Source organism: Ictidomys tridecemlineatus, chromosome X (genome assembly GCF_052094955.1).
Source record: "Ictidomys tridecemlineatus isolate mIctTri1 chromosome X, mIctTri1.hap1, whole genome shotgun sequence".
NCBI classification, from domain to species: domain Eukaryota; kingdom Metazoa; phylum Chordata; class Mammalia; order Rodentia; family Sciuridae; genus Ictidomys; species Ictidomys tridecemlineatus.
The window spans coordinates 74,857,495-74,868,936 of NC_135493.1; the positions used below are offsets into that span (position 1 = coordinate 74,857,495).

General features: G+C 52.6%; 1 protein-coding gene across 1 annotated transcript; it reads right to left on the reverse strand.

The window, feature by feature from the left end:
• Positions 1-1,133: 1,133 nt before the first annotated feature.
• On the reverse strand, positions 1,134-8,954 carry LOC101961042 (uncharacterized protein CXorf49). The gene is made up of 8 exons (XM_078033937.1): positions 8,711-8,954; positions 7,627-8,591; positions 6,915-7,056; positions 6,300-6,376; positions 5,979-6,024; positions 5,373-5,414; positions 2,143-5,267; positions 1,134-2,047 (listed from the first exon to the last, which is right to left on the reverse strand). The coding sequence occupies exons 1-7, from the start codon at positions 8,952-8,954 to the stop codon at positions 5,263-5,265; spliced, it is 1,521 nt and encodes a 506-aa protein (XP_077890063.1). The 3' UTR covers positions 1,134-2,047; positions 2,143-5,262.
• Between the last annotated feature and the right edge of the window lie 2,488 nt (positions 8,955-11,442).

The window sequence follows — 11,442 nt, forward strand, 5'->3', positions numbered from 1 at the left end:
GCCTGACCTCAGAAGCATTATTCTATACTAATTACAGATTTGTTGAGAAAGAAATCATGGAAGCATTTGAGTTGCATATTGAAGAAGACACAAAAAGTTGGAAGACCTCCCATGTTCCTGCATTGGAAGAAATAATATTGTCAAAATGGTCATAGTAAGCCACAAACAGTGAGGCACACCTGTAGGTATTCAGAAGGCTGAGGCAGGAGGGAAGTGAATTTGAGGCCAGCCTGGGCAATATAGAGAGGCTGTGTGGAAGGAAGGAAGGAAGGAAGGAAGGAAGAAGAAGGAAGGAAGGAAGGAAGGAAGGAAGGAAGGAAGGAAGGAAGGAAGGAAGGAAGGAAGGAAGGAAATTGTCCACAGAAGTGATTTGCAAATTCAGTGCAATCCTCATCAAAATACCAGTGACACCTTCAAAGAAACAGAGAAAACAATCCTAAACTTCACATGGAAGCACAAAAGACCCTGAATAGCCAAAGCAATATCGAGCAACAAGAACAATCACAAGTGTGATGAAAACTCTGGTGTGAAGAGGGATGATATGGACCGTTTTATTCCAATTAATGCAATAATGTAGAAGGTTGCAAATTTCTAGAAAATGTGACTTGCCAAAACTGATGTAAGAAGAAAGAACAAATCCAAATCATTCCATACCCAGTGAAATAAATATATCAGGAGTCAAAACGTTTGGGGTTGTGGTTGGTGTGTTGCCTTTGTCAGTGCTGGGGTTTGATCCCAGGGCCTCATGTGTGCTAGGCAAGTGGCCTATCCATAGCTGCACCCAAACCCCAGAATGCTTTTAACAACAACAAAAAAGCCACACCTACCCACTCAATTCTAAAAATATCCCAGGAAAAAATATCTACACTTTGACACAAATTCCTCTAGGAAGTTGAAAAGGGGGGACATTCCCCACCTCATCAGATGAGGTAAGAATAAAACATCCATAATGAATCCTGACACAAAGGGTCAGAGGCAGGAAAACTCCAGTCAATGACATACACAGTCATTACACAGAAAGGAAAAAAAAAAAAAAACAGAAAAAGAATGTTAGCAAATGGAATCCTAAAACTACAGGACATAAACAGGAAAATAGAGAAAAATATGGCATGATTAAATTGTATCCATCCAAGAAAATTTTTATTTACTTCAGAATATAATGTGATATAATTCAGCACATTATCACATTAAAGGAGAGAACATGATCCTCATATTTTAAGGAGTTACTAAATTTCAATATCCATTTGAGAAGCAACATTTACAGTGTTTCTACAAAGTCAGGAGTATGAGATATAATTGACTACAGGTCTATGCTTTCTTTGAATGCATACCATTATGGAAGCACCATGGCAATCTCAACAGCATTTGCATCACCCCCACGTTCCTTCATGCCACGTGGTAGTACACAGCCTCACTCAATCCCCATGCTCAGACTACTGCTGATCCATTTTTTCCTGCCTTTTCCGAGTCTCATAAATGGGATCATACAGGATGGAGCCTTCTGCATTTGGCTCCCTTCCCAGAAAGGGACTCAAATGGGACTTCTGAAGTTCAATGTACAGTCTCTACAGCACAGTAGCGGTTACCTGGCTTCATCTCTTTATACTTCCTGGGCAAATCGCAGGCTTGTGTTTCCTGAACTTACATATAACTTGATCTAATTTAATTTTTGTATCTTGGTGAGGGTTCTTCTTGAAGAGCAATGTTTCATCCTTTCAGCAAAAATAAGTGATTCTTGGAATCACCAGGGGAGCTGTAAAGGTTAGGTGATCCAGGAGGTCTAGGGAGGGGTATGTACTGGAGGTGGGGCACCCAGGAGGGTCCCAAGGCAGCCAAAGCTGTGATTCTTACTCTGAGTGGTGGTTACCAGGCATTTCCCCACTGCACAACTGCTGGGGTGCGGTTCCTACTGTCGTCAAGCAAACAGCGTGCCCTGGATTCCCTCGGGAATGGTCCGCATGACCACCCTGGAGGCCACAACATGCACAGCCAAATGTGGCAGACACTGGCGCAGCCGTCATCCTAACAGCAAGCGGATGGTGAGGAACTGTGGATGAGGAAAGGAGTTCTCAGAGATTGAGGACAGACAGGCACGAAGTTGCCCAAGTTCATCCACGACTGGAATCCGTGGCTGTGACTCACCATGACAACTCTTGATGCTGTGGATGTCACCTCGCTCCACAGGATGCAGCCTGCTAGGCCTCCACACACCTGGGAACGTCCACCATGTTTTCCCCTCATTGGCTGGCTGACACCCCTTCCACAAGAACTAGAGTCTGACAGGGAGACCATCTTTCTGCCCTCAGGGTGAAAGCTCTTGTTTGGAAATGAACAAGCAGGAGCCTGGGCACCTGATCCACATGCAGTTTGTCTCAGGGCTCCAAGGTGCAGCTGCATCAAGCACAGGCACATGACTCAGCCAACCTCCTGAGCCCACACTGAGAGGAGCAGCACAAAGAGGCAGGACTGGGACAACGGCTCTCCAGGCCAGCACCCAGTCTTCCTGGCTGGAAGGGGAGGCTTGAGGGAAAGGGCAGGGTGGGGACAGTATGCTGAATGAGGGAAGGGATGTGACTTCCTTTCCATTCGGGCCCGATGGAATTTTCTAATACAAACCTCAGAATCTGCCACTTATTATAGAAGGTTTAGCCCTGACAACTGCCAGTGTGGTGGTGTACTCAGTCCAGCAACATTATGGTATTGCAGCTGGTGTGAATACAGAACAAGAGAGAACCTGAACTCGGAAGGAAGAAGTGGGACTGGTGAAGCTGGTCACCAAGGGTCAAGCTAGTGCCCTGGCAAGGCTTGGTCAATATGCAGCTCCCCTCGTGAAGATGGTCCTTCGCCTCCAAGGACAGTGCCCGGAGCCGGAATTCACCCTGGTCGGAATCGGCCTAGATGTCTCAGGTAGCAGAAACCCCCAGTTGCAGTCTCTGCCCAGCTTCTTAAGGCAGACATCAGCTTTCTGTGTAACCTCTCCATGAAACAAGCAACTTAGGTCAGGGTAATCTTAGCCACAGCCTGAGGAACCCAGCTCCCTTGCTCAGGTGGAGGTTTGAAGTGGATGATGTTAAGTCCCCACTGCCCATCCTTTCTGGCTCTCAGGACTGACTGCCCGACCACTTGTGTGACAATCCGCCTCCCTGAGCCCATCCCAAGGAGCCCAGAAGGGACACAGAATGAGAATACAGGAAGGGTGGTCCCAAGCCTGACCTGCTCTCCACAGGCAATTCCTCTCTCCTATGCCATCCTTGCTGTGCCAATCACACCCAGGTGTTGGTTAGCTCAGGGTGTGGCTGTCTCCCATGGGAGCATCGTGCTTCAAAGATGAGGTGGGAACCAGCCACCTCATAGGTAGCCAGCCTGCACATCATTCTGCTGGCAACATAAGACATTTGAGACACGTTATCCGTCCCAGACGAGGATCAAGAGCCTGTGCCAGAGACTCCCAACATTGTGACAACACTGACCCGCTGCTGGGTTTGGTGACTTACACTTCATCCCATCCCATGCCCTCCTACATTTTAGGTCTTGAACAACACCCCTCCTAAAAGGTAGATGCCAACCTTGCTCTGGTGTATTTGGTTCCCTATGGATTACAGGCTCTGCCCCTACTGCCTCTATTCACAGAGTCAGATCATCCTCTGTCCAGGGAGATCATCTCTGGTTCATTTGATTCACAAGCCCACACAGACACTCTGACAGGTACACGCACATGTGGAAGCATGCGTGCGCGCGCGCACGCGCGCACACACACACACACACACACACACCCCTTGAATGCTTTATCTTCATTTGTCAGTGCTGTCTGTTAAATACCCAGCCTCTTGGGAATGGGAACTGTCTCACCCTACTCAAACATGGATCTGTCCCCGAGTCTCAGGCACACCCAGCCTGGACCCTGGGTAAAGCAAGGAACAGTTCATCAATGAGGGCAACATAAGAACATGGAGCTCAGACAAAAATTGCATGCGATCGCAGGAGGCAGTCTGGGAGATGGAGCTGGGACAAGCAAATATCACATCCAGGAAAATCTGTGCCATGGGGGTGATCAAACAGTATCTTGCTGGGGACCATCCGTGCACATGCAGACCTACCACCCACATCTGCCCCTTTCAAATGAGAGCTATGGAGCTGACAACCTGAAGAAGGGCTGGCTGGACGGCAGCTAGGACTTGACATTCTGATTCCTGACCATCTAATTCCAGCTGCTGGTGGGCAGTTTTGCTCAAGAAAGCAGAGAGGAGCCAGAGAAGACTCACTTGCCCACCTCTAACCCAGAGACAACCCACATTCTCTATACCCCTCTTTCCTCCTGCATTCCCCGTACTTTTACTTTGCTCTGCCACCTGATGAGATGTGACCTCTGCCTCCATCCCCCTACTGAAAGGAAGAAGGGAGAAGCGATAGGATCTGGCAATTGAGCTTCAAAGGTGAAGGCTAACTAAGCAGGAACTAAGGATGATGGGGGATTTCTAGCTGAGCCTTCCCTCTGTGGTGAGCCACCAGAAGATACTGAGTCCAGAAAGAGGACTGGGCCTGAGAGGGGGAAAAAATGAGCTCCACTGTGCTCTCCCAAAGCCTGTTGAAATAACTCTCTAGAAAGAGGTCTCCAGGGGTGAGCCATGGGAGACATCAAGGATGGTCAGGATAGAAAAGAAGGGTGAGAAACAAAGGAATAAAACCTGGAAGCAAAACAAAGGAATAAAGACAGGAGGGACTGGAGCTCTGGAAGGGGCTTATTAGTTCCTCCTGAAAGGTGTGTGTGTGTGTGGGGGGGATATTAGGCAACAATTTGTCCTATGAGAACTCCAGAGAGAAGCCTGTTAGCAGAGACCTCCAGAGAGAAGCCTTGTTAGCAGAGAGCACCACCAGAGAGGGCCAGAGGGGAAAAGGAGAAAATTCTAGTGTGTCTGGGTCCAGTCCACACAGAATCCAGTCCCAGGGCACCATGGTAAGCCTGAGCACCTGGCTCTTGCTCAAAGGCCTGCCCAGACTCCCCTCAGGGAGAGGCCTACCGCAAAATGCCAGGGGTACTGTTCTTAACCAGCTCCCCACCCTTCTCCTGGCCCCTGCAGGCCCTCACCCCCTCAGAGAGTGGGCAGACCACAGAACAGGAGAGGTACTTTAATTCGAAAATGCTGTGAGCTGGAGTGGGCAGGAAGGGGGAGCTGGCTGTAGAAGAACCAAAGGGAAACAGCTTGGCCGCTGCTCGTGGGCTCCACCGGCACCAGCTGCTCGCCTTGTACAATGATGCTGGGTTCAATCTGTTAAGCAGAGCAGAGTCATGGCTTCCCCTTGGCCAGAGCTGGCATGCAGCCCTCCCAGACAGCTGGGATTGTGGGAAGGGGTATGGTAAGCATAACACTCACTTCCAAGGTCCTGGAACTTGTCAGCGAGGGAATGCATGACCGCTGAAAGAGAGAGGCATAACTGAACACTTGGACATAGGTCCATAGAGGGTCTTGGCCCTATATGGCCCCCTGGCCCCCCTCCCCCCATGCTCCGTGGGGAACCTCCAGCCCCTGTCCAAACAGCCCTAGGACTGACTCCCCTACCACCACTGGAGCTCGACACATAAATGTCTTCTATAAGGAAACAACATGTACCAGTAGTGCTCAAACACTGGGGCATGGGAGAACCACGCAGAAACTTGTTAAGAACAAGCAATCAAGCAAACATAGGGCAAGAAGCACCAAACAAGCCACACCAATCAGTGCTTAAGGGAAAAATAAAGGAGGGGGGTCTCTGGGACTCAATGGCAAGGTCAGACAACATACTGCTTTTCGTGCACAGCCCTAGCAGTCAAGGCACAGAAGGCACCAGGGCCAGGCCAGCTTGGTTTCCCCACCCCACAGGAACATCCCGCCCCACCGTGATGCCTGTACCTGCAGCCCAGCCCAGCCCCAGGAACTTGCATGGAGACACTGAGGTCTGCCTCTGCCCCAGTCCCTGTACCAGCCTGGGCTTTGTCATACCTAGTTGCTCCTTGAGATCATCGATTTCTTTCTGTAGTAGCACACACTGACCCAGCCAACACCAGAGAAAAGAGAAATGAGGAGTAATATCCTGGCCTCCTGTCTCCTCACCCTCCCACTCTCCTGCTCCCCACTCCTCATGTCCCACATATCCCACAGCCCAGTGGCAACAGAGAGAGGTAGGGCATCCTCAGTGGAAAGGAGGAACCCTCTCTCCCTAGGGTGTGGAATTAGAGGGGGACACCCAAGTCAACTTAACCTGGACATGGAGCCCACCAGCTAGTTGGGGCCGGCATTTTTGGAGCCAAGGGAAAGACTTACCCGGGGACAGCCCTGTACTCCAGGTGGTTGCTGCTGCCTTTCCAGAACTGGGGTCTGCACAGGTGGATCCTGCTCACCTGAAAAGAGCACAAACTCCAGCTCCCCAGCCTGAGTGTGAAGTGGAAAGGGCCTGGCTGGATCTAAAGTGAGGCAGCAGCCCCCTCTGAAGGCAGCAAGTTGCACCTGTTCTGTCCAGCAGCTCCACCTCTCTCTGGGCCTGCTTTCCCTGCTGCCCAGTGTCAGCCCCAGCTGCCACTGTGACACCCTAGCACTGTGGCTCTGGGTTGGACACTGGCAGAGCTGTAGTCGCAGCCAGACTCTGGGAGGAGCCATGTAGCTGAACAGGACACAAAAGAAAAGGCTGTGTTCCTCTGAAAGTCTCCTTCTGGAGTCTGTGTTTGGGGCAGTGCTACAGATCACCCCTAGCACATAAACCCAATGCAGGGGACCAAGTAGCCTGAGTCCAGTCCTGCCCACATCCAGCTTTCCTTGGGGGCGTTGCCTGTATAGGCATGGAAGCCTGGGAGCAAGACTGCACCCCCAGAAGCGGCAGAGCCAGAAGTTTCCCTCCCCTGACCCTCTCCCCTCCACTGCTATCAAACCCACAGGACTCACCAGAGGGTGCAAGGCCTCCCTGGCTCAAGTCCAAGGGCTGGGAGCTTCCTGGAGGTTGGAGGACTCTGGGGTTGGGGTCACCACTGATAAATTCTCCACGATGCATGCACAAGCAAGGTGTCCCCGGCCTGTGTACTGGAAGCTAACACAGAAATTTCTGTTGAGTATGATCCTGTGTGCACAGGGGCTGGAGTGAGGCAGGGTACAAAGGAGGACTTCCAAGGCTCATCTCATTAGCAATGTCTATCTCAATCAGCCCCAGGCTCAGAAGTAGAGCTCAGTCAGGGAGAAGCAAGGGGGACAGTGGCGGGGGTGGGGGTGCTGCGGCAGAGAAATCCCACGCCCCCAGCAAGGCAGGCTTGAGTAAGAGCTGGGAGGGAGGAATCAGTAGACAGATGGGACTAAACACCCACGATGTGCAGCTCAAACTGTAAGGGGTCACCAGACCAGTCAGTGGCCAGTCCTACTTTCCATCCCATCCCAGCCCCTGTCTGGGAAGGAGGCAGGAAGTGCACAAAATGTGGCCAACACTGACTGGTACCTACCAGGTACTTTCTCAATGTCTGCCCTGACTACCAAGACCCCCGATTTGGCATCCCAATGACAGTGGGTTCCCAAAGACAACCCCTGAGCAAGGGCAAAGAAGTGTGTCCTGGTAAAGGAGCAGAGCAGAGTGACAGGAGGAGAAGGAGAAGGAGGCAGGCTTACTCACTTGGACCTGTGGGACTATATCTCTACTTGGGTCATTATCTTCACTGGTCACAGGCTGGGACTCCCGTGTCTTCTTGGCCACAGATCTCTTCCCAGTGGCTCCATGCTTGGACTGTTTGGGTCCCAAGGGCAGCAAGGAATGCCTCTTGGACCTTCCAAGCAGTGGAACCCCAGAGATTGGGGGGAAGGTGGCTGGTTCCAGGGGCGTTACCTTAAGTCTTTGCCCCCATGAAGGGAAGGCCCTGCCCAGGGTCACTCTTGAACCACCTCCTAGGGACTTCTTCTCCTGGATGGCCTTCTTCCTAGGAGTGGCCCTGGGAAGGTCCCCTGTAGCAGCAGCAGCGGAGGCAGAGGTGGCAGTGGCAGTGACAGCAGCAGCAGCAGCAGCAGCAGCAGCAGCAGCAGCAGCAGCAGCTGCGGCGGTGGTGGCAGCTCCTGGGTTGCTGGACCTACTCCCTCCCTTGCCCCAGAGCATGCTTTGCGTTTTCTTGGAGGAGCCAGCTTCCAGCTCTGCTGAAGCCTGCTTGTCCATGCCCGAGGGGAGTCCTCGAGGAGCCGGGGTCGGCAGAGGGCCCGGCATGTGAAGGAAATTCTCCCTGCCACGAACACTCGAGCGTCTGGCTGGGTCTCCGGGTTCCCTGGGGCTGCAGGACCTGGCCTGGCCTCCTCCTTTGGGGCAGATGCTCACCCTCATCAGCTGTATCTCACTGAGCTCATCTGAAGACTCAGGGTCGGAAGAGGGCTGCTGGGCTTCCCCGCTGCCCACCATCCGACTTTTGGTGCCTCTCTTGGGCTTCCCCCAGGCCCGGCTCCCCTCGGGCCCACTGGGGTGGCTCAGCGGGGCGGCAGAGGCCTGTGGCGCTTCCACACAGCTCGGGGCCAGCGCAGCTCTCCCACCGGGGCCTGCCTCTGCGTCCACCCAAACGCCTGACAGTTCGGTGGCGAAGCTTTCCCGGGGATGGGTATCTGTGGGCTCCCCGGGGCTCCGGGCCCATAGGCTGCTGCACAACGGCCTTAGACTCCACAGCCACGGGCACGAAGTCTAGAGCGTCCCCCTTCTCATCAGCTGGGGAGCCAGGCCTTGCCTGCGCGGCCCGGAAGCACCGCCCTTCCCTCCTCTATCTCCTCCCATGGGGCCTCCAAGTTGAACTCATAGGCCTCGGAGTCTAGGAGGCCGCCCTCGCCCTCCCCGCTCCGTGGCGGCCTCAACTCGAGGCCCCGGCCCAGGCCTCGTAGGGCTCTGTGGCCTGCAGGACGGACGCCTCCCGGTTTCCCACCGTTCTGGCTCAAACCGTCTCCCTGAAGGGAAGTCTCGTCAGCGGAGCTCATGTTGCCAATCCCGGCAGCCAAGCTCGCTCGAGGGGAGATGATAGACCGGTTAACTGCGGGAGCAGTTAGGCCTCGGGGAATAAAGTCACCACAAGCCAGGCACAGATCACCTCAATCACCACCCGGCTTCGGCTTCTAGCAGCTTCGCGAGTCTTCGATGCCCCCCTCGCGGCCTTCTCATTGGTCCACCTCCCTGCCAACCAGTGCGCAGTTTGTTGGGGCCTCCCTCCGTGCACTCGCCAATACGGATGAGGGCGCTAGCACTGAGGGAAGGCTCTGATGCTACTGGCTGGCTTGCTTGCTTGGTTGCTTTCCTTCTTTCTTTCTTTTTCTTTTTTCTTTCTTTCTTTCTTTTTTTTTTTTTTTTTTAACTGGGGATTGAATATCCAGGGACACTTTACCACTGAGCTAAATCCCCAGCATTTCTTTTTTTCTTTTTTGTTGAGACAAAGTTTTGCTAAACTGCATAGGGCCTCACTAAGCTGCCGAGGCTGTTCTTAAACACCCAATCCTCCTGCTTCAAACTCCTGAGTGGCTGGGATTACAGACTTGCCCCACTGTGCCCAGCTTGTACTGGCTCTTGACAAGCCAGTCCAATTGTCGGTGTGCACTTCACTGATTTCTTGTCCTGCTACGTCTGGCGGGGAGCCTCTTTCATGTGAGAGTGTTGACTCTGAGCTTCAATTTTCCATCTGTATAGTGAGGGTCATAACAGCTGCTAGGTCAGCCCTGCAAGCATTCACTGTAATGCAAAGCTCACCTACCCCCATCCTCAAAAATTAATCTAATGATGGATGTGTGATGTTTCTAAGATGAGTGTTGAAGAAAAGCCATTATTTTATACCTTTTGTTATCCTGTTGGTATGTCTGTAATAGTCCAGTTTCTCTTCAAAAGTAATTTTGAGAAGAGGGTATCGGGCTTTCTATACACAAGCAGAGATTGTGTGTATAGGGCTGGATATGGGTGACTGCAGATCTGTAGTGGACCCAATCTACGTTTTTGTGTAAAGTTCACCAGCAGAATAGATATCACAGCTGCAGATGCAGAAAAGAGGTATTTGACACTTTTCAGCAAAGAAGCATTCATGCCCTCCAGGACTCTATTAGATTAGTCTGAATAGGATATTTGAGGGAGGGGCAAGGAAAGTCATGTGGGTGTGAGTGGGAAATGGAGGCAGGCAGGTGTGAAATTACATGAGGACTGCTGGAGTAGTAGTTGTGTGATAAGCAAGGGGAATTTTTATACTCCAGATTTTTAATAACAATGAAAGGATTATTCCCCAGATATTAGACTACAAAGATTAGAGAAGCTGAGACCCAGTAATCCAAAGGAATATATGACTGAAAATTGGCTCTCACATGAAAGAGGCTCCCCGCCAGACGTAGCAGGACAAGAAATCAGTGAAGTGCACACGACAATTGGACTGGCTTGTCAAGAGCCAGTACAAGCTGGGCACAGTGGGGCAAGTCTGTAATCCCAGCCACTCAGGAGTTTGAAGCAGGAGGATTGGGTGTTTAAGAACAGCCTCGGCAGCTTAGTGAGGCCTATGCAGTTTAGCAAAACTTTGTCTCAACAAAAAAGAAAAAAAGAAATGCTGGGGATTTAGCTCAGTGGTAAAGTGTCCCTGGATATTCAATCCCCAGTTAAAAAAAAAAAAAAAAAGAAAGAAAGAAAGAAAAAAGAAAAAGAAAGAAAGAAGGAAAGCAACCAAGCAAGCAAGCCCAGCCAGTAGCATCAGAGCCTTCCCTCAGTGCTAGCGCCCTCATCCGTATTGGCGAGTGCACGGAGGGAGGCCCCAACAAACTGCGCACTGGTTGGCAGGGAGGTGGACCAATGAGAAGGCCGGCGAGGGGGGCATCGAAGACTCGCGAAGCTGCTAGAAGCCGAAGCCGGGTGGTGATTGAGGTGATCTGTGCCTGGCTTGTGGTGACTTTATTCCCCGAGGCCTAACTGCTCCCGCAGTTAACCGGTCTATCATCTCCCCTCGAGCGAGCTTGGCTGCCGGGATTGGCAACATGAGCTCCGCTGACGAGACTTCCCTTCAGGGAGACGGTTTGAGCCAGAACGGTGGGAAACCGGGAGGCGTCCGTCCTGCAGGCCACAGAGCCCTACGAGGCCTGGGCCGGGGCCTCGAGTTGAGGCCGCCACGGAGCGGGGAGGGCGAGGGCGGCCTCCTAGACTCCGAGGCCTATGAGTTCAACTTGGAGGCCCCATGGGAGGAGGTAGAGGAGGGAAGGGCGGTGCTTCCGGGCCGCGCAGGCAGGCCTGGCTCCCCAGCTGATGAGAAGGGGGACGCTCTAGACTTCGTGCCCGTGGCTGTGGAGTCTAAGGCCGTTGTGCAGCAGCCTATGGGCCCGGAGCCCCGGGGGAGCCCACAGATACCCATCCCCGGGAAAGCTTCGCCACCGAACTGTCAGGCGTTTGGGTGGACGGCAGAGGCAGGCCCCGGTGGGAGAGCTGCGCTGGCCCCGAGCTGTGTGGAAGCGC